Source organism: Rhipicephalus microplus, chromosome 9, assembly GCF_043290135.1.
Source record: "Rhipicephalus microplus isolate Deutch F79 chromosome 9, USDA_Rmic, whole genome shotgun sequence".
NCBI lineage: Eukaryota > Metazoa > Arthropoda > Arachnida > Ixodida > Ixodidae > Rhipicephalus > Rhipicephalus microplus.
Window position 1 is genome coordinate 105,905,823 of NC_134708.1, and position 21,964 is coordinate 105,927,786.

Sequence of the window (21,964 nt, forward strand, 5' to 3'; positions counted from 1 at the left end):
TCGAAGGTTTAAATAGCAGCTTTGGCATCGCACAGTATCATCCATTTACGAGCGGGTTCTGTCGACATGAAACGTATTTCCTCCCGAATAGCAACAAGTTCAGCGGCTGTTGATGTGGTCTTGTGATCTATCTTGAAACGTCGAGCTATCTCCATCTGCGGGATGACAAAGGCTGCGGCGGAGGTACGCCACGTGGTAGATCCATTAGTATATACGTGTGCCACGCCGTCGTACATAGTATAAATGTGCTGCAGTGTAAGTTGATTTAAGCCGATCAATGATACAAGGGACTTCTTCATAATCCCAGGAATCTGAAGTATGACAAGTGGTCTAGGCAGGAGCCACGGAGGTGTCTCAGGAACACGTCTTGGCGGTACGACGTTCTCGAGCCGCGATATAGCTCTAGAATAACTGCAGTCTCGGTGGCTGGCAGGGAGCACTGATAGGGGATGTTGCCTGTGTCGCGTCAACAGGCGAAGGTGGACTCAAAGAGGCTCGCAGAGCACATATACTTTGATTGGACAAGCACGAGCTTCGGCGAGAGTTCCCGTGATTGGTGTGCATTGAAGTAAGCCCAAACATGTGCGCAACCCTTGAGCTTGGATGCTTTCTAGCGTGCTCGCACAACTGGGTTTCATGCTTGAAGGAACGGGCATGCTGTATCGTAAGTACCCTACGAATAAAGATTGGTACAGTTGCAGGAGAGCTGCCTCTGAAGGGCCCCATCTTGCTCCGGCCATGACCCGAAGAACGTGCAGAAAACTCTTGAGCTTTGACTTCAAGGCTGTGACGTGTTTTGACCACGATAGATTCCGGTTGAGGATAACACCCAGGTATTTGTGTTGCGCAACAGAACGAATTTCTGTTCCATTCACAGTTAGTGGGTATCTTGTCATTTGTTTTCGTGTAAATGCAAGCACTGCGCATTTTTCATTTGACAGTGTGAGACCCTGGTGACGTACGTACCTTGCTGTAATGGTCACTGCACGTTGTAGTCGAGCACGCAGTTGGAGGCGCATAGCTCCAGAAGCCCAGGTGCAGATGTCGTCCGCATATGTGCTCGCCTTCACTGTGTCAGGAAGTTCAGTAGCAAGTCCAATCAAGGTGATGTTAAAAAGTGTCGGACTGAGAACACTCCCATGGGGAACACCATGGTGAATGTTATAATGGTCTGTATCTCCATCGCTTGTTGACATATACACGGTACGGTCGCTAAGGTAGCTCACGATCCATGCATACAGTCGTCCGCCGATTTCTAGATCCTCAAGCGCATCAAGGATGGCATAATGTAAGACATTGTCGTAGGCACCTTTAATGTAAAGAAAAACAGCAGCCACTAAACTGCCTCGACATCTTTCCTGTTCAACATCGGAGACCAAGCTGATGACCCCGTCAATTGCTGATCGGCCTCTCCTAAAGCCATTCATGAACGCAGGAAAGCGATTATTGCTCTCTAAGAGCCACTCTAATCTCCACAATACCATCCTTTCCATGACTTTGCCAACGCAGCTGCTTAAGGCGATCGGCCGGTAAGATGAAGCCTCATTAGGGCACTTTCACAGTTTAAGCAGTGCAATTATGCGGCTGCACTTCCACTTATCTGGAACATTTCCTGACTCCCTGGAGGTGTTGTAGTAAGATACCAGGATCTGTCGTGCTTCTGTATCAAGATGTCGAAGTGCAGCGTACGTAATTCCGTCCGGCCCGGATGCCGATGAGCGTCGCGAAAGTGAAATTGCAGCATCCAGTTCGTGCGTTGTAAAAGGCACTTCGAGGCGTTCATCGAAACACGGGGGCACAGTGGTGGTAAGAGTTTGGGTCACAGTGTCAGCGGTGGAAATGACAAGGCTACAGTAGTCTTTGGCTACCTCTAATTCACTCCGACCCTGATGTAGAGCCACCGCACGGAATGGCCAAATTTGTTGTGGCGAAGATTGTAAACTTCGTACTATCTGCCAGATTTTAGAGAGAGGCTGTCTTGGGTCCAAAGAACCGCAGAACGACCTCCATTGTTGCCTGTCCAGCTTGTCGAGATGCCGAAGAAGGTTGAAGAGAACATCAAAGTGTACTGGCGAAGAGATTACAACGTTGTGGTTGCTGTAACTACATTTGTTACTGACTATCGCAATCATACCATAGCCAAATAGAAGAATAATGTTGAAAGAGAAAACTAACAAATACGCGTAATGTTATATTGCTGTACATAGACGGGTACATATGTTGTCCGATTAGGTTGAAGCTTGATACCTATATATATATATATATATATATATATATATATATATATATATATATATATATATATATATATATATATATATATATATATATATATATATATATATATAATGGGACACATTATGTTCAAGTTAGTCGTCGTACATCTACGCAAACATATTTATGGGGCTCCTTGAAAACAAATTTCTTGCAAACTGTGAATACAAGCCATTTTACCATAAGCGGTTCATCGACGGCATTTTCCCAATCTGCCACCATAGTGAATCGCAACTTCTTTCTTTCATAGCAGATCTTAACTACGCTCATCCGGCAATTTCTTTTTCGTACTCATATTCACCTGTCAACATGAGTTTCCTTGATGTCATGATCACTCTACGTAACGGGAGGCTGATAACTAATCTTTAGTTAGGTTCCCCTCAAGCTGATCAATGCAGCTTTTTTGCCTGGTCATCCTCGCAACTTTGTTGTTGTGAATAAACAATTCAATTCAATTCAATTTACGGGAAACCCACGGATAGGCAGCAATATCTTCACTTTAGTTGTAGTCTTGTGGAGCACAATAAAACTAGTATTCCCTACAGCCAAGCAGTCTGTTATAAAAGATTGTGCTCTGATAGCAGCGAACATTCCTGCCACTGGGAACAACTTCGGAGTGCGCTCGGAAAACAGAGCTATGCGTGCAGCATATTCCGAGACGCCATAATATGTGCAGAAGAGCTCGACCGTTCAGCTCGGCTGAGTACTAACAAAAGACCCAGATAGTTCGCGGACTAACCTAATTTTGACACATGTGGCCTCAGCTCCAAATGTCAACCATACTTTAAAGAAACGTTTCGACATTTTTATACAGAGGGAGCGGCTCAAAGGAATCCTTACGGGACAACTACGCGTGGTCTAGCGACGATCGCAGAGCCTTCGTGATTTACTAACCTCATCTAAAAGCACTTGTTCATGTCATGAAGGCTGTCATCCCTACAACAAACCACGTTGCAAACTGTGCGCGCACATGACGACTCTTAAAACAGTTTCAAGTACCTCATCCAGCTATTCATTAAAAATAAATAGAAACTACACATGTGATAGTCCCAATGTCGTCTATCTTCTCGAATGTTCAACATGCAAAGTTCAATACATAGGTCGCACAGAGACAAGTTTCAGAATTTCTTTTAATAATCACCGTGCACATGTCGTAAACCTCCCTAGACTACCACTGCCGAAGCACGTCAGTATGCCTGGCCATGGTTTCGACAAAATTAGGGCCCCTATTATTCAGTACGGTTTTAAGACAAATCACGATAGGGAAGTGAGGGAATCCTTCTTGATTCACAAATTTAGCACCATTCGTTCAGGTGTCAATGAAAATGTAGGAAAGCTCACCTGTCTCGCACTATAACAACACAACTTCTTAGATTAGTAAAATCTTTTATTATATATTAGGATGCGTATTAGTCATCCATGGTTTCTTTACTTCAGAGCTCTTTTACATATCTTGTCAACCACACTGTGTCCCACGTGTTGATGCGCAAGGCAATTTGAAACTTGTATATTCATGCACCCATCGAGTGTCAGTCATGTTAACACAAGCTTTCTGACAGATTACCATTTTTTTCACTTCGATTGTCGTAGCTGATGTACCGAAAGTTCATCACGTGAGCCCAAAAAAGCGGCTGCATTGTATCATACCTACTTACTCTGACGAAGGCCGTGCCATGGCCGAAACCGAAACGTTAGTAAATGCAATTTCCTTTTCAAATGTGCTATCTGCAAGTTCATTCAATATATATACATATATATATATATATATATATATATATATATATATATATATATATATATATATATATTCATTCTCTCCTTCGATGCATTAGGGAAGTCAATCAAGTAATATTCATAAATGGCTTAGCCAGGAACCGCAGGGTAATTCTATTTGGCATACGCAGCAAAACACATCAAGATTACGACTTCACGTAAGTGCTGACAAAGAAACTTACTGAAGATTTCAAGAAAAGTAGAGCTACGCTCAATTTTATGATACGTGCCACAAAAAGAATGGGCAGCAACAGTTTGTTGGGGCTTTCTTGGGTCTTGTTCAATGGGAAGAAAGAGACATAGACTTGGTAAAGAAAATTGTAAGGGCGTTCGTTAACCAGGCGAAATGACCGACCTATTTAACTAATCATTAGTTTTACCGCATCCAGTGCCAACGAACGCTAGTACAAGAGGGATAAGTCGTCGTCACAGACTCAGAACTGGCCCCGCAAAATAAGCGAGGTGAATGTTCACAGTGTAGCGAAGCTTTCATAGGGGCTCATGCTTTCAGCAAATGTGCTTCAAGAGCGGCTCAGCTGCTTAGCGACATCTGTCTACATAAGAAACACTTTTCACAAAAGCAAGAATAAACAGGCAGGTAACGTCATAACTGTGAGCAGTGACTAGTGCTCACTTTTCGCTCTTTTTCTTGCTCTGCTTCGCAATTATCGCTATTACTATTCAAAACATTTCACATTTTACGCCAGTCTATTGTACTAAGCATTGATACCTTAAACAAGTTTTTGACTCCACTAAATGTTGGCAGCAAGGGCTTGCAAGATCTAATTCCTTATCAAATTTGGACTTGTGTCAGAGTTTTTTTTAATAAATGCACATGAGGAGAGGTTGGTGCCACTGCACGGCACCGACTACTCTTCTCTTGCACAAAAGCCGACATCACATATTTTGTTGATTGATTTGTGGGGTTTAACGTCCCAAAACCACCATATGATTATAAGAGACGCCGTAGTGGAGGGCTCCGGAAATTTCGACCACCTGGGGTTCTTTAACGTGCGCCCAAATCTGAGCCCACGGGCCTACAACATTTCCGCCTCCATCGGAAATGCAGCCGCCGCAGCCGGGAATCGAACCCGCGACCTGCGGGTCAGCAACCGAGTACCTTAGCCACTAGACCACCACGGCGGGTTCGTATTCCGGCTGCGGCGGCTGCATTTCCGACGGAGGCGGAAAAGTTGTAGGCCCGTGTGCTCAGATTTGGGTGCACGTTAAAGAACCCCAGGTGGTCGAAATTTCCGGAGCCCTCCACTACGGCGTCTCTCATAATCATATGGTGGTTTTGGACGTTAAACCCCACATATCAATCAATTAGATTACCGCGGCGGGGCATCACATATTTTGTAGCAAACACAAGGCCATGCATATATGTACATATCACAACACTTACGCAATGAGTCCATGTTTTTCAGTACTGAGAGTAGTGTGCACACATGTGCACACTATGTGTACGTTATGTTTGCACACATGTGCACACATAGTGTGCACACTATGTAGTGTGCACACATTTCAGTACACAGAAATGTGTGCACACTACATAGAAATGTGTCCACACCACACAGAGTTGTAAAAACACATATATTAACGCCAATTTAAGTGTGCGCACAAAACGTGAAATTTCAATAAACTTTCAAAGATGGTCTTGTCTCTAATGTACGGAACTGTTTTCAGAAAAAAATCACAAAGATACCATAGTGAAACACAAAAATATTGTTATGAAATATACTGCTTAACCATGACGATAATACATTTGTTTACTTTTTTCGTTTAGTACTTCTCGGATATTTTTGATTCCTCCAGGAAATGAACCAATGCATGAAATGCAGTGGTTCATTGCATCAGACATGATGCAATGAACCATGCATTGGTTTGTAACTTTCCTTTTGGCCATGAACACAATATATTTGCAATTGATGGAGGTCGCTCATCCAAAGAGTGTGTTTAAAAAAGCGGTTAACGATTTACAGTACTAGGTACTCTACTATGAGAGAACAAAAAGCCGTCCCGTCAAAGAGTTTACTTTTTGTGAAAATTTTTTTTCGAGGTGCATCGTAATCTTTACAACGTATAAGAATGTGCTCAACATCTTTTTGAGCTTCTCTACATGAACAGGTAGGACTGCCAGCTTTCCTTGTTCTATACAAGAAAGCCTTCGTGTAGGCCGTGCCTAGTCTAAGCCTATAAATGACTGTTTCTACTAATTGATTAACCTTAAACGGTATATTAAAGTTTATACCACGATCAATGCTATATAAGTGGGAGTTTTTCGCACAATTTTCGAACCAGGTTACCATGGGCAATTGACAGTACCGCCTAGTTATTAGACACCGTGCATCGCTCATCGGTAGAGGTAGCAGTGATATATTATTCTCCTGATGCGCTGCATGTGCCATGCGATCAGCTATGTCGTTTCCTATGATTTCACAAAGGCTTGATACCCTCTGGAACATTATGGCGGGGATTAAATCTCTTACTGTAGCGTAAGTCTTCTGTAATGAATGCGAAGCGTTTCTTGGTGAACTTCGGTGACTTCGAGTGTATCTGTCTCACTAGCCACCGTTTGGATAATGGTATCAATGCCAAACTTGGTATATTATAGCATGACTGTATGGCGAACATAACTGACTAGTCATAAGATGAAAATCATTACATGTATGTCATAAATGTCATGATTTACATGTCATGGTCTTGCTGCTCTTGCGGTGGTTTCATTCACATGATATGTTGCAAAACTGGTAGTGTATGACATGACGGCATGGCAAACACAAGCGACAGACCCTAACAACGAAATCATGACATGTGTCTCATGCGACATAATGACTACATGCCACACTCATGATGTGCTCGAGGCCGTTTCGCTCGCTCTGCATATACTGGTTTTGGTAATCCGGGACGTGAATGGATGACGAAGGTATGTGACTAGCGCAAACATCACAATCATGAGATGCGTGTCATGTAAGAACATTAATACACGCCACACTTAAGGCGCCAACACATTTAGACGTGAGCCGGCGTGCGTGGGCGCCGGCGTTCGTTTTATCGCGTCACGCCAGCGATGCCTCGCCAGGCGCCGATATCCCCTTAGTAAAGATCAGTGGATTCGCCCACTAACATTCATTGTGAATATGCATGCCATATACTCGCGTGCCGCGCTGCATTGCTTTGGCGTATGCGCGTTTGAGCACACATGGCGTCCTTCGAAGAGAGGCAGACGTGGTGCTATCTAAGTAACGTCGTTGGCGCGAAATGCAGCATGTCGCATTTCGCGCCAGTTGCCACCGGGCCGCGCCGGCGGACGCTGGTCGCACAGCCAGTTCCTGGCGAGTGGTCGCGTTTTGCTAGCGTTGCGTCGCTGCGCCCAGCCTGCGCGGGCGTCGAAGTTGCGTCGTCCCACATATACCAAATTTGGTATTGCGCGACGTGAATGGATGATGAACGTAAACGACACGTTCAAGCATGATAATCATGATATGGATTCTGTGTAAAACATGACTACATGCTATGCCCATAGCCCGCTCGTGGCCGTTTCGCTAGCTTCATATATACCAAAGCTGGCATCAGGTGACATTAATACATGACGAAGGTAAATTAAACGTCCAAACATGATAATCAGACATGGAAGTAATGTACGGCATAATTTACTTTGTGCTGATTTTAAAGCGGCCTATAAAACTTCCTCATTCGTGCTTCGCATATCATCGATTCCTACTGTAAGTGAGATCTGCCAATAGTTTTATATGCGAGCATGCTAGCTTTGTTACCCAAGCTTATTCCTTTTAAATAAACAAATGAGAACTGTGAGTCACTGATAACTACCCATCGAAGTGGACCTGGCTGTAAACAGGTTGCGTAAAGCACAGAGTATTGAATGAAGCTCTGCCGTTGTAGATGTGAAATGGCTGAGCTTAAAACTTTTTTTCGCTTGGTATGCAGGTACAAAGAATGCTGACGTAGAGCTTTGATTCAGACGTGATCCGTCGGTGTACACGGGAATACAGTCTTCCTATTTCATATAAATGTGCGTAAAAGTCAATTGCTTCGTTGCAATTATAGGCAAACTATTCTTACAAGTTAATCCCGGAATGGAAGTGTTAATATCTGGAATAGAGAGCCGCCATGGTGAATGGGATGCACATGGAGGCCGGTATTGGTGTAAATGCAGTAAACTCTTGCATTCTACTACAGCTTTATGTATCCGTGCAGCTTATCTACTGAATATCTCGCTATAAGTGATGATAAGCAGATTAAGTTGCCAACCGAGGATAATGCAGACAAGCTTCCGAAAAGTTCAGCGCATGAAAAGTCAGTTGACAAGACCCAACAATTGCCATTGCACTGGCAGACGCACGCGGTGCTCCAAGACATTTACAAAGGCTTCTGGCCAACAATGTTTTAACCTTCTCTTCAATATTATAGATATGCTGTGTAAAAATGGGGCAGAGTTAGCCAATCTTCGTCTAATGACTGCTGAATTTAAACGAAATAAACGAGAACATGAACTACCCCATCTCACTCCTGTCAGTCGACGTAATATATTAATTAGTGAGTTCACTTTTTTGTCTAATTATTTTATCTGTGGAGTCCAAGATAGACATCTAACTAAAATAACCCCTTGAAACTTTGTGCTTTCGCACAAGTTGTAAGTGATGAGAGTCTATCTGAAGCTTGAATTTCTTAAGGCATTTCCTTGTGATTGTAAATAAAGCTGTTTTCTCATGAGAAAGAATCATGCCTCTGCTCTTAAAAAGGTCAACATTTATTTTCAGACCATCTTGAAGGTTTTCCTGAACTGCTTCAATAGTAGTGTCTGATGTGCAATTTCACAGATCGGCAGCATATAGTGAATATCCCAAGCTAGTAGGCAAGATATGGGATAATTCAGCCATAAGGCAATTAACAAAATACTGTCCTATGGCGGCACGCTGAAAGTACATTATTTATTTATTCCAACAGGATGAATAAGTTAGGCCTTCAAGATGCCTTTTGAAATAAAAATGAGCAAGATTTATATGCTTAACAGACCTAATATATTCAGGCGTGTTCCCGGCTGCACTTGGTCATGTAATATGCTGACGAAATTCGTCCGCAACGGTAGTTTCTGGGGGGGGGGGAAGCAACAAAAGGGAGAAGGCAGGGAGGTTAACCAGAAAGACATCCGGTGCAATCTTCACTAAAGCTAAGGCCCTAAATGGTTGGTAATGTGTTACTGTCCCACTTTAACAGTGGTAAACATTGCATAATGTTGAGTCAGGTGTAAGTTGCGTTATCAAAGTGCAAAAATCCCGGGAGAACTTTGTGCCTATATAGTCTATTTATCGCCTCATGCGGTCATGCGGTTTTTGACAGTCTGCGGTTGTCAGAGTTGTCAGTTATGCTTTTAGTGAGCGAATCGGGGCTGCTTTTATCGTCAAGTCGCTTACAGAGTTTTCTAGTTGCTTGCTGCGTTCTGACGGTTCATTACCATTTTTTCGGAAGATATAATTTCAGTGATCATCATTTCAACCAATGCACCTGTGTCGATCACTACTATCGTATTTGTCGATGACCGAGCAGTTGAGTTCATTGGCGCGGCCCAGGTTCCCCATGAAGAGGGGGAGTTCTTCGTAGCGTCGTCACCCAACTTACTAAGTCATTGTATGGGGCAAATTTAGCGTTCCGTCAATTTCGCGCCCCTCCGATTCGCCTCCCAAGCTAACGCCTCTGGTTCACTCTTCAAACATATGTTGGGAAAAATTGGAGTAAGGCAATTTTTCAATCCTCATTGAGTAAAGGTCAGTCATTCATATACGGTGAGGGAAATCACAAGTAACGTTATTCATGTGCTGGCAAACATACCACCAAGAGAATAGAGAAACAACATTGGAGATAATGCTAAGAAGTACCTAGGTGTTTCCGGCCATATGTTCGGGCCTACCTGAATTTGAATTTGAACTGAATTTTTATCATCTGCTTTGTATTCAGGCAGCATTTTGAAAATCAAAATTGAAATTATTCTCAAGAATGTGAAATTTCATAATGCATCCGCTTCTTGTGGGCTTTTTTTATAATGATAATTCACTTGTTTGCTCGGTATCCACTATCAAAACTGAGTCGTGTCCAGCGGTAAGTTTACTTCATTCAAGTGCATGGTACTACGATGTCTAGTTTTATTAACTTGAATCACGCCTCCGGTTAGACTGTTCGTGAAAGTGTGAGGCCAACGGAACGGCTTTATGCTCTCTCGTGGTGGAGTATTAAGTACTATAAATCGTTAACCACCTCTTGACACGCAATGGACTGAGATGGCGTTCTGATCTCCCTTGGTATAGAGCACGAAGTATACTCTAAATCGTTAAACGCTTTTTCCTAACACATGCCCCTTATTTGCTATGAACCTAATGAAGGGACGACTGTCTGCTCTCTCATATTTGAGTATTAACTAGCCAAAATTGTTAAACTTTTTCTCTAAACCCACTAAGGACATTGAGGCTTCGACTGTTAAGTTCTACGCGAGAGCTCACTGCTTTACCATAGTCGAGTACGAAGTACTAGAAATTGTTGAAAACTTTTCCTAAACAGAAACTTGGATGGCCAGTACTATACTCTGTTTCATATGTTCCCTTCAGCACTGTGGATGCTACAGGGTCCTTTAGCTGTTGGAGTGGCTCTAAGAGAGAAAGGAAGAGAAACGTGAGCCCCGTAACTGTCTGCATTACGGTGCGACACCTCAACAGTAGCTCACGAGGGATAGGGGTGAGGAGGAATTTAAAGAATAGGATTAAAGGTATATAGACAGAGAGAAAGATGCGCTAAGCCAGCGAGTTAGGACATATCGAGGAGATAGCAGAGATAGGAAAGATCGAAACACCACAGAAGTCCGAGGACGGGGCATCACTTGTGAGAGCTCTTGTCGGCGTCAGGAGATGGCGTAGGGCAAGTTCATTTAGCTGTTAGAAAGGATGATTAACCCTTCCACGGGTACTCATCTGCGTCGCGTAGTCTGCTCGGCGTCTTCACAGTATCTGGCCACCAAACTGTCTATTCGCACTCATTGCGATTGATATGTTTGGTTTACTAACATTAAAATGCGAGCGACCTGTGAAACAAGCATGTATACTGGGCCACCAACTTCCCCTCTTGCGAGAAATTTCATAACTCGGAGATGTAACTCGATGCTTGGAGACCCTCAATGCTTTTTGTTTGGTATACACCCGTGTCATATCGGTGACTGGGTGATAAATTATAACAGGTCCGATTGTTTGAACTGAGAACGGCCCCGCCACGGTGGTCTAGTGGCTAAGGTACTCGGCTGCTCACCCGCAGGTCGCGGGTTCAAATCCCGCCTGCGGCTGCTGCATTTCCGATATAGGCGCAAATGTTGTAGGCCCGTGTGCTCAGATTTGGGTGCACGTTAAAGAACACCAGGTGGTCGAAATTTCCGAAGCCCTCCACCACGGCGTCTCTCATAATCATATGGTGGTTTTGGGACGTTAAACCCCACATATCAATCATCAATCAGTTGAATTGAGAACAAACTACTTAAATCGAAACGCTCAATTATCTGATAGGAAACATGGGTGGTCGCTGTTTCTCACCGACGCTGTTCGTGGCTCTCGTACGAGTGCCTCTGTTGACGCGTTCCTTCGCGTCTCCCGCTGCAACGATCCTTTCCTCTCTTCTCATGCTTTCCACAGAATGCTTTCCACAAAAGAAGGATTCGACGCATACGCAGCGCTGTGGGAGGTTTACCAATGCTTCTAAATTGAAAACGTCGGTTGTACGCATATGTCCGATATTTGGAGATGCAGAGCTCTTGGCGTGGTGACACAGCTCCAGCACTGCCTCGGAGTGTTATGCTTAGCGGGTGTGGCTAAGCAAGCAGCATATTCCTCTAATAACTGCAAAACCTTCCTGATGCTTTCTCCTCAGAGTAAAAAAATTGGCCCCGCATCTGTGTATTTCACTGCAAATGTATTCGAAACACGATATTATTGCGTCTGGAGAGAGGGAACAAAGCGTTTAATTGATGGTCTTCGTGAGAAAATCAGTAAGTTGTATTTTGGAGGGGCTGTGTTAGAGTCTCGATCCGTGCAGCGAAGGCGACACAAGCGTTATCTGGCAGTTATCCTCGAAAACGAAGGATGGCGTGCGCACCGGTCACGGAGGCAATAAGGTGTAGAATGCAAAGCAACGGACAGGTGCCACCACCGCGTCGCCTTAGCAGAATGTTGGAAGCACTTCCCTTTTTGAGCATCACGATACATTTTCAGCGCAGCGTGATGAACACTACAGTCCTTAGAATCACTTTTGTATGTCTTCTCTGGTATAAAGACACACATACAAAATATTGACGTGTTGTTATGGTGCCTCAGATATGCGTGATAACTGCTTTTTATTTGATATTGGCACAAGTATGAACGCTGAAACTTAAGCAATATTGGTTGGCGCTGCGGATAGGGTTGTCCGTTTGGGGTGTCGTTACGGCGGACAAACAGACAACTGTACAGACAGAAAGAAAGACAGACAGGCCAAAATTTTTGCCTCGAAGTACCCCAAGATGGACTATCGTCTTTAAAAGACATAAATTGGTGGCTCATTTAACCATATATTTTTTGCTACTAGCGCCATTGCCGTGTAGCAAGACAGTGGTCGGATCGAAGCGGTTGGCCGCTTCAGCAAGGGTGCTGTGATGTCGATGCGTAACTACAGCTACTGGCGATAACCGACACACATAAATAAATGCGTATGAAATAAATGCGTCAAAGAATCAATATATCACCTATGAATATGGTGTAGCAGCTACCAAGGTTAAGGTTAACGTTAAGCATGCTGTAAGTAGCTGGCGGATCTAGCACACATAATTTGCAGGCAATTGCCCCACCCGGTTTCCTCTTTGCTAAATGAAGTGTGTCCTTTGTTTGTTTTTTAACTAATCATGAGCAGGCTCTTAAAATAAACATCGTTCATAGCGCGACGTAAGCCTGCATAAGACAGGGGCCTTTGTTCTATTCCACGTGCAGTACTGAGCCAGTATACTCTATCTCACTGAACTATACAACAAGCAGCTACCAAACAAAAGCCCATTTGAGCCTTTTCTGTCAATTTTAAGCCACTTATAACTGCGACTGTGTTTTGCTGCACAAGCGTGTGGCTTCTTACACCCCGTAGCTTTGGTACCGCTGAACTGCAGCAGTGAAACAGGCTATACTTATTTTAGATGCGAAGTGACGTATATTCAGCGCTTTTCTCTTGTTCTCTATTTATTTATTTATTTTATTTATTTACAAGATACTGAAGACTCAGTAAGAGTCCAAACAGAAGGGACAGAAAAGTACAATGCAAACAGATATAAAATATAATGTGTAGCGAAGAGGAATGCTCACTACTAAAGCGACATCGACACGTTGGCGCGAGACACGAGCTAGGACTGCCTGGTTGTTGCTGCGACGCTGCACGTACACCCGGCCAGCTCTTGCTGCTTTTGTACAGACGCTGATACCGCTTTGACCTTGCATTTACATTGTAAATGCAATAAACAATAAGGTTAAACAATTAACACAAACCGCTGATAGGATGAAAATTTTATTGCAGAAATGAACGATTTGAAGCAGAAATTACAAAATATTTTGAAAGCACAACAATGCTACGAATCGAAATATTGTATTAGCAGAATAACGAAAAAATTGCGCAAAGAGCGAATACATATTCAACAACTAATAGCATCAATAGCGTTAGTGCTCTGTAAACTAGCTACAGATAAGTCGTTTCAATCGGCTATGCTATGGCGAAAAAAACGCGTATTTCAAAAGGCTAGTTTTCGATAGATACGGCGTCAAAGATTCAGCATGATGATGTCTCGTTCGCCGACCTACAAGTGGCTTCAAGAGAGGGTCTGTACTAATGGAAAAATGGGGGTTCTTCAGCAAAACAGTGAATTTAATTCTATCAATTTTCCTTCGTAATTGCAATGTTTGAATGCTATTAGCTAGCTGAGGAATCGGTCGAAGAATATTTACGAGTGCGGCAATGCAAAATATAACGTAAGAGTCATAGGAAATTTACGCCTCCAAGAGATTCTTTCATTTCCCTTCTGTAGAGTAGCATACCAGTTATGCTTAACTGGTTAACATCCCTGCCTCTCCTCTCGCTCATTTTCCTTTCTTCCTACACGTAACACAATCAAGATCTACCATAGCTGTCTTGGTGCGAAGTTGCACAAAATATTCGAAGCACTAAAGATATTGTGTAACTTTAAGCTTAGCTCATTTTATAAAGTTAAACAGCGGGTTTTCGAAGTCTACTTTCGCATTACAAAACTATTCCTTTTTTTTTTTGTTTGGCTAGAAAACTGGCAAGATAGGATTTAGATGTTTACTTGTATATTGCGGCAGAGCAATTTGTTATTACAATTTCTCAAAAAGAAGACACTTGCATTTTCATCAAATTATATCATTGTGTATTTCGCCCATTTTCCTTTCAACATCGCAGGACAGTTCATATGCGGGATTTTCGGGCAAAGCATAAATGACCTGGTGTATTAAGCTTCAGCTTACCATGCTAGTTGCGCCTTCCAAAGCGTTCCGCAAAGAATGACAAGACAATCGCCAAACTAATACCATATGTAATCCTTTCATACATGCACGAAAGAACATTTGCCATCGTATACAGGAGGATGTTTTCACTGGTAACTGATGGTTCGCACACTAGGCTGATACGCCGATGAACATATTCGAAATTTTGAGACGAGTATCTCACTACTGCCGTATCATGAGTGCACCGATGCCGTCAGCAAACACGTGATGAACGAATACTTGTGTGTGCTTGAACGTTCTCAATGGAGCAGGTGTAGATCGCAAGAGAAATGTTAGGGCGTCAGTCTCAAATCACATTGCAAACTGTCGTTGCTGAATGGCAACATCAAACTTATCGATGAGCGTAAACTTTAATATTTTTTCTTCTTTTTTTGACGTGGATGAGGTGGTTGGGAGCGCTTACGTGCTAAACTCACCGATATCATTATGAATCACGTCGTACTCAGGGAATTTAAATCACCTTCGGTTGTTTGAGATTCTTTAACGTGCGTCTAAAAGGAACACTGGTTTTCTTGCATTTACCGTTATCGAAATGCAGCCACTGTGGCTGGGAATCGAGCCCGTGTCCTCATACTTAGCAGCCTGAGACTTAAGCCACATGGATGCTAAAGTGAGCTTTGTGAACATCTTGAATAAGAAATTGCAAAACTTTATATTTATCCTATCACTAGCGAACATTGCAGCATGGGCTGGCTGGCTGGCTTGTCGCCTTTTATGAGTCCATCAACTAACATTTCTTTCTTTTTCTTGTCACCTCGCAGGGGCTTCGGAAAGCAGGGATATCAGTGCATCTGTAAGTTCCTCTTCTTTCCTTTCAAACATTTTTTTTTTTTACTCAGAGCGACATGAAGCTCACGTTTGAAAAAATCTAAAAATAGTGGTTTCAACTGTACGTTTCAATAAAATCAAATCTGTATGTAAATGCAAGCTGATTTCAATAGTTAACTTCTCTCTTTTCAATAATGACAAGTGATATTAGGAAATCACAAGCAGCTTTGACTTAGCATAGTTGAAAGTTTTTTGTGAATGACTTGCTAATATGTTGTTCAGAATAAAAACAAATCCTCTACACGCCATGGTGGCAAACCTGCGAAGTATTTTCTCGTTGGTAATTATGATTGAGTATGCTTGCAAATGTTTACAAACCTTTCATAAGTAATTCTAAGTATACTTCGCCACTGCTGCATGGATGTACCGATCCAACGAAGCTAATACAACCAAATAATGAGACCGACTCCTAACAACATTTTTCTAAATTAACTAAAATTAGACTGATGCCCCGCTTCACCGAAAGAAGAAGAAATTAGTTAGCAGTGTTTCTCAATTTTTGCTCGTCCGCCGAGGCTTTCCACATTTGCTGATGGCGCCGAAGCTGTTATCGTTTTAGCACGGTGCATTGACAGAATAATGCGCTTCAGCATCCTTCGCTGTGCATACTCTGCGCCATGCCTTTGTACAGTCGGGTCTGTCTTTTAGTCGAGTGACTTCAGAACTTTATTTCGAACTTTTTTTTTTTGAAATACTTGGAAACCAAGACTGCGGCGAACAACTACGTAGAGAGAAATATACAAAAAAGGAAAACGCAGGGAGGTTAACCTGGTACAGGCAACTGGGTCGATACCTTGCGCAGTCGCGGGGTAATAATGGTTGTAAAAGCAATTTCAAGATGCCTGAGTGCCCTTCATGAGAGCGCTGCGCTCAGCACCCCGGTAAAAAGGACAAGCGAATCTAGTATTGAACTTTTCATAAAACAAATAAAGCATATTAGTATCAGCTGGTGTAAGAAATATTCCTAATTTTATAATGTTTTCAAGGGTCAAAAAGCATAGCTATTACCTGTCTACTTCACATCGAAAGCTTAAGTTAGCCACGACAATGCTTAAGCTCCTGAGGTAGATCAAAAATAGAACCGAGCAGTATCAGAACAACATGTATATTATGAGTTCATCCATTGGTGCTATAGCGTATATTAATAAAAAAATTCATGGCATAGTTCTTTCGCCAAATAAATGTGGCGCCTCTACATGTAATAGCAGCAAGGGTGATACCTTGGTTTCCAAATTTTCATTATCAATAAGAGAAGGCATATTACAGTGATAATATTTTGTTCAGTACTTCTTAAGCTATTCTGGCGGCGAGTTTACAAGGCTCTCCGATGTCAGTATAGTCCTGACTGTAGATTGAATCAATAAGGCGAGTTTGTTTGAGGAAAAGATGGAAGAGCCTTCCTGGATAATTGTTACTTATAGTGTAAATTATTTCCAAAGTTCCTCTAAACCAGTTGTACACCATTCATTTTCGTCGATTTAGCCAAGATACGGACGTGGTAGACTTGACAGGGTTTATCCCATACAACATTACCAGCATCAACTCCACTGAAATGTCATTTTCTTCAAGATTTGTTGGAGAAACCGAAGAACTTTTTCGAATGATCTTTTTTTTTATTTCTATAGCACATAATATTGTTTAGAGTATTGGGAAGTTCTTGCGGCATTATAAAACAGCACTTTACTTTCGACGCCGTCCAAGTTTAGGTGTTGCAAGGGTACGTTCTAGTGGAGTATTTGCGCAAACTGTACTTGCAGCAGATATTGAAATTTTCGTGTGGGAAGATTCAGGGTGGTCACTTGCGCATCGGAAATCGTCCGGATAATAACACGTATGTGTCGCAACACTAAAAAACTTTTTTTGTTTTAGCATAACGTGTGCTATTTCCTCTTCCTCTTGTTAACTGCGTCATGACGTGGTTAATCTCGTGGCTAAATGCAATGTTCGCTCTTCTACAAAGGCTCGTTCACAAGTTCGACCTCCACCAATCGCGTGACCAAGTCAGTTGCAGAGCAACTGGTCGCCAAATGGTCGCACAGTGTCGAAGCAATTCTTTTGGCACGCAGTCACGCGGCCATCAGTCACGCGGCCGCTGTTACAAAATTCTGCACCAATCATACGCGCAGAGGCAGGATGCCAGCTTATGTAGCAGGGCATAGCAAAGAGAGAAACTACTTACGTCATTTTGTAACGAGAAACTGCTATGTAATTGGAGCATAACTAATATCAAAACATCACTGACTTCCATCACTAGAGGAAATAAGTGTGCCGGCACTGCTATCGCATTTTCACAAGCTTTAAAATAATAATTCCTCATTTTGTACCACCTACGTATGGTATATTCATTGCATTTTTTCGCGCTTAGATCACCCCTTTAAAAGTTTTAGCACCGCACGCAAGTACTAACCTCTTGTAGAACTCGCCATTGCTGTGTGCCATCTGTCATTCCGATGATCTAGCACGCAATGTTATGTCTGCAAAAAACCACGACGTACATATAAATACAAAATAGTTCGCCTAATATTTTATGAAAATTTAATAATAATAACATTTTTGTAACCCCGTGTGTCTGAAATTTTTAACCCATTTTGTATGCGCTATTGTTCTATATATTATGCTTCATTTATGCTGCTGTTAACGAGTGTATCTATGCCGCTGTAACCCCCACTCCTTTATGTAATGTCCGTTGAAGGCCTTCAGGGTATGTGAATAAAAAAATGCGAGAAGATGTGAATTTTGCGTGGTGATAGATAAGTTGCAAGAAAGCGAGAGCACAAGTATCTCTGAGCTACTTTTTGTTCACCTGATGTAATTGGTCGCTCAACAAGTGCTTGTCACTGAAATGAATCAACGTTGAAGGGACACTAATGTCAACTATTAAGTCGACGTTGATTGTTAAAATGGCGCTCTAAAACTCTTAGTGTTACTTTTGTGCCAAAGAAGGGCCCATTTTTAAAGAAAATCACGTTTTAGTGGTCCGCATCGGGTGAGCGTAATTCAAATTACCCTCCTCACGAAGCAAGCTGACTGGACCGACTCATGTCACTGTTGCCGTGCTCAACGTTGTCCGGCTTTACTGCGCTAGTAGCAGCAAACCGAAAGCAGCTGGGGCCACAGCAGCAACAACGGTCATTGATCAATTTCCCTTCATTGGCTTCGAGACTGCAGACGCTTTTGTTTCAACTGTGCCCCGCTAGATGGCACCACCTTTTTCGTGTAACCATGCGAAAATTTTTGAACCACTCATGCCGTTCCCCCTCAGTAACGTCCAGAGGTTCTTTTTCCCATGAATCAAACAGAAACGAACAAGCAGCATTTTATTGCGTCTCTTGATGCACGAAGGTTCTTCTTTTAGAGCAGTTAGATCGGTTACTAGTGATTATTTCTAGGCGTTCCATCTGATGTCATCGGGATCATTTTGAAAATGCCCTACTTTGGCGCTTCTAATCTTTGGCCTTTACCTTAATTTCTCGGTAAGTAGGGCACTGTTGTTGATGATATTGTCGTTTTAGATGTTGTCGCACATTGAGCTCTCACTCTGACGTAAATTGCTATTTGACTTTAGTGTCCAGGGTCCGAGAAAAATTACTCCTGCATGACACGAAGCGTCGACGCTGGGAATGGCAGTACCTTCAAAACTTAGCTTTAAATCTTGTCCTTTTATTCTTAGAATACTGCAGAAAAGCAGAAATGGAAGAGCTCGACTTTATTTGTATGGCGCAAGCTAGACACAATATTAATGAGAATGTCTGTTAGTTTTCCATGTTGTTCCGTAAATACAGCACTTCGCCATGCTTGAGGAATTGGGGCGTCCTTCGAGGTTCCCACAGACGTCACTTGAGCACAACATTTGGCATATCTCAGCTGTTTTTCACACACGCACACTACAGTATGCTCCGCAAGAGTACAGAAAACCCGGAAGAGAATGATAACCTTCTCTCTCTAATGGTGACAATGACAAGTGTTATGTTCTTGGCCTGGCTGGGATTAGAGCTTTTCCCGGTCCGCAGCAGCGAAAAATAGCGGCTGGACGGGAGTTATGCTCGAGTCATTTTTTTATTGCGACACAGCGGCGCAATGCTAACGGAAGGCTCTGTTATTGTGGACGGTGCTCACCGTGACACAACGCAGTTCGCCACGGCGACCGCCAAAATCGTGGTGTTTACACGAGATCGGAGTCTGCAGCACCTCTTCGTAAACTGTGTGGAATGCAATAAAAGAATTTTGGGGAGAAAAATGTATGAAAGTGAAAAGAAAAGGTAGCCTGCGTGAACGACAAACACGAATGTTGCCCCACTGACGAAAAAAAAACACATACACGCTCAGCCAACACACGCAGTCATGCGATTACTCGTCGCGCGACTCGATCTAACTCTGCGGCGCCAAGGACGCGTGTAGGTCGGAAAAAAATAGATTACCACTCGCTTAATGCAGTTTACAGCGTGGCGCCAAGTTTTAAATCTAAATAATCAGAAAAGAAAGAGAGCTGCGCTGTTGACATTGAAATATGAGCGTGATAGAAGCTCTTCGCGCGCCACGTAGCTCCTGTTGCACTTGGCGAATTTCCCCGCCAAAGTGTGTTTGGTTTGGTTTGGAAAAACTTTATTGACAAGTCCGAAGGCGTGCGCCCTAGCACACGGCGGGCCGCTCCCACGATGGGACAGTAAGGCCGAGCCCTAGCGCCGCATCGTGGGCCCTCTGGACAGCCCAAAGTTGCGATGTTATGTCTGGACTCCGGAGAGCGGAGTCCCACTTTCTGGACGATGCTGTATCGGTGCCACGTACCGAAGGGCACTCCCAGAGCATGTGGTGTAAGGTGGCTAAACCGCCACATTTTGTACACGAGTTGGTTAAATAAACATCAGGATAAAGCTTGTGAAGAAAGGCAGGGTTAGGGTACGTTTCTGTTTGAAGTAATCGCAATGTAAGCGCCTGCGCTCTATTTAGCTTCGCATGTGGAGGTGGAAAGATTCTCCTATCCATAGCGAAATGTTGGGTTATTTCATTATATGTAGTTGGCGGATCCCTGTTTACGAAATCTCCAGTTCGACCCAAAGGTCCTCCATGGCCGCGGACAGCTAACCCTCGCGCCCTGGAGTGGGCCAACTCATTGAGATTTATGATCCCTCCGTCCATGTTTCCCATATGAGCTGGGAACCATGTAATGGTATGGGTTGTAAGCAACTTATCACCGAGTATGTTTTTGGCCTCTTTGCACACAGCTCCAACACTGAAGGCACGAATGGCAGCTCTAGAATCGCTAAATATGTGTTCATTACGCTGATCTAAAAGAGCCAAGGCGATGGCAACCTGCTCAGCTGCATTGGCAGTTCTGGCGCATACCGACGCCGCATTAATTGTAATGCCTTTGTGGTTGATTGCCACTACCGTGAATCGGTCTCTCTGGCCATCATATTGCGCCGCGTCTACGAAACAGGCCCCCCCGTCAAGATCCGCAACTTGGCGAAGAAGGGCCCGAGCGCGCGCTCTCCTCCTTCCATCATTACGTTGGGGATGCATGTTCCGCGGGGCAGGCGAGACAATGATGTTTTCCTTCTGATCCCTCGTCAACCCTTGGTACAGAGCCTCAATCTGAGCTGGTGGAATACCCATTTCTGCGAGAATCATCCTCCCCGCTTTTGAGCCAGACAGCCTAATTACCTGTGTTCTTTCTTGTGCTTCCGCAATTTCCTCCAATGTATTATGAATTCCCAACTGCAGGAGACGATTGGTGTGGGTGTAGTTGGGGAGCCCAAGGGCATTCTTTACAGCTCTCCTGATCATTGCATTAAGCTTGTCCCTTTCCATTCTCTTCCAGACATGCATTGCCGCCACATATGCAAAATGACACAGCAGAAAAGCATGTATAAGCCTGACCAAGTTGTCCTCTGATAGTCCTGTCCTTCGGTTAGCCACCCGTCTTATGAGCCTAATAACACTGTCTGTCTTTTGTTCCAACCTTTTAATCGTGATGGTGTTGGTGCCCGTTGCTTCTAGCGTCATACCTAAGATCCGAATGGAAGCGACTTTGGGGATTGATCGTCCACTTTTGGTACGTAAGTGGATGTCATTTTCTAGGGGCGGCACCCAGCCTCGCGGTCGACGGCCCCTCCTGACCGGTTTATAGAGGAGAAGCTCAGACTTTTCCGGAGAGCAAGAAAGGCCTGTGTCTTCCAGAAAACTCTCGGTAGTGTCGATGGCCTCTTGCAGGGCCGCCTCTACAGTGCCATCACTTCCTCCTCTACACCAAATGGTGATATCATCGGCATAAATTGTATGACCAACATCTGAAATTCCAGAAAGCTGCCTCGAGAGACCAGCCATGACGATGTTAAAAAGTAAGGGTGATAGAACAGATCCCTGCGGGGTGCCCCTATTTCCCAGCGCTTGCACATCCGATTCTAGATCTCCAACTTTAAGTATGGCTTTTCGACCACACAGGAAGGATCTGACAAACGCATGAAATGAGGAACCTAGGTTGAGACTTGAGATCGCATCTAAAA

General features: G+C 43.5%; 1 protein-coding gene across 2 annotated transcripts in view; it reads left to right on the plus strand.

Moving 5' to 3' along the window:
- The window catches only part of LOC119164664 (putative protein kinase C delta type homolog), a 385,680-nt gene that overhangs the window by 83,080 nt on the left and 280,636 nt on the right, over positions 1–21,964 (plus strand). For both annotated transcript variants that reach the window (XM_075874212.1, XM_075874211.1), the window contains exon 6: positions 15,395–15,426. In XM_075874212.1, the coding sequence (XP_075730327.1) occupies positions 15,395–15,426 (32 nt within the window). The remainder of the gene's footprint in view (positions 1–15,394; positions 15,427–21,964) is intronic.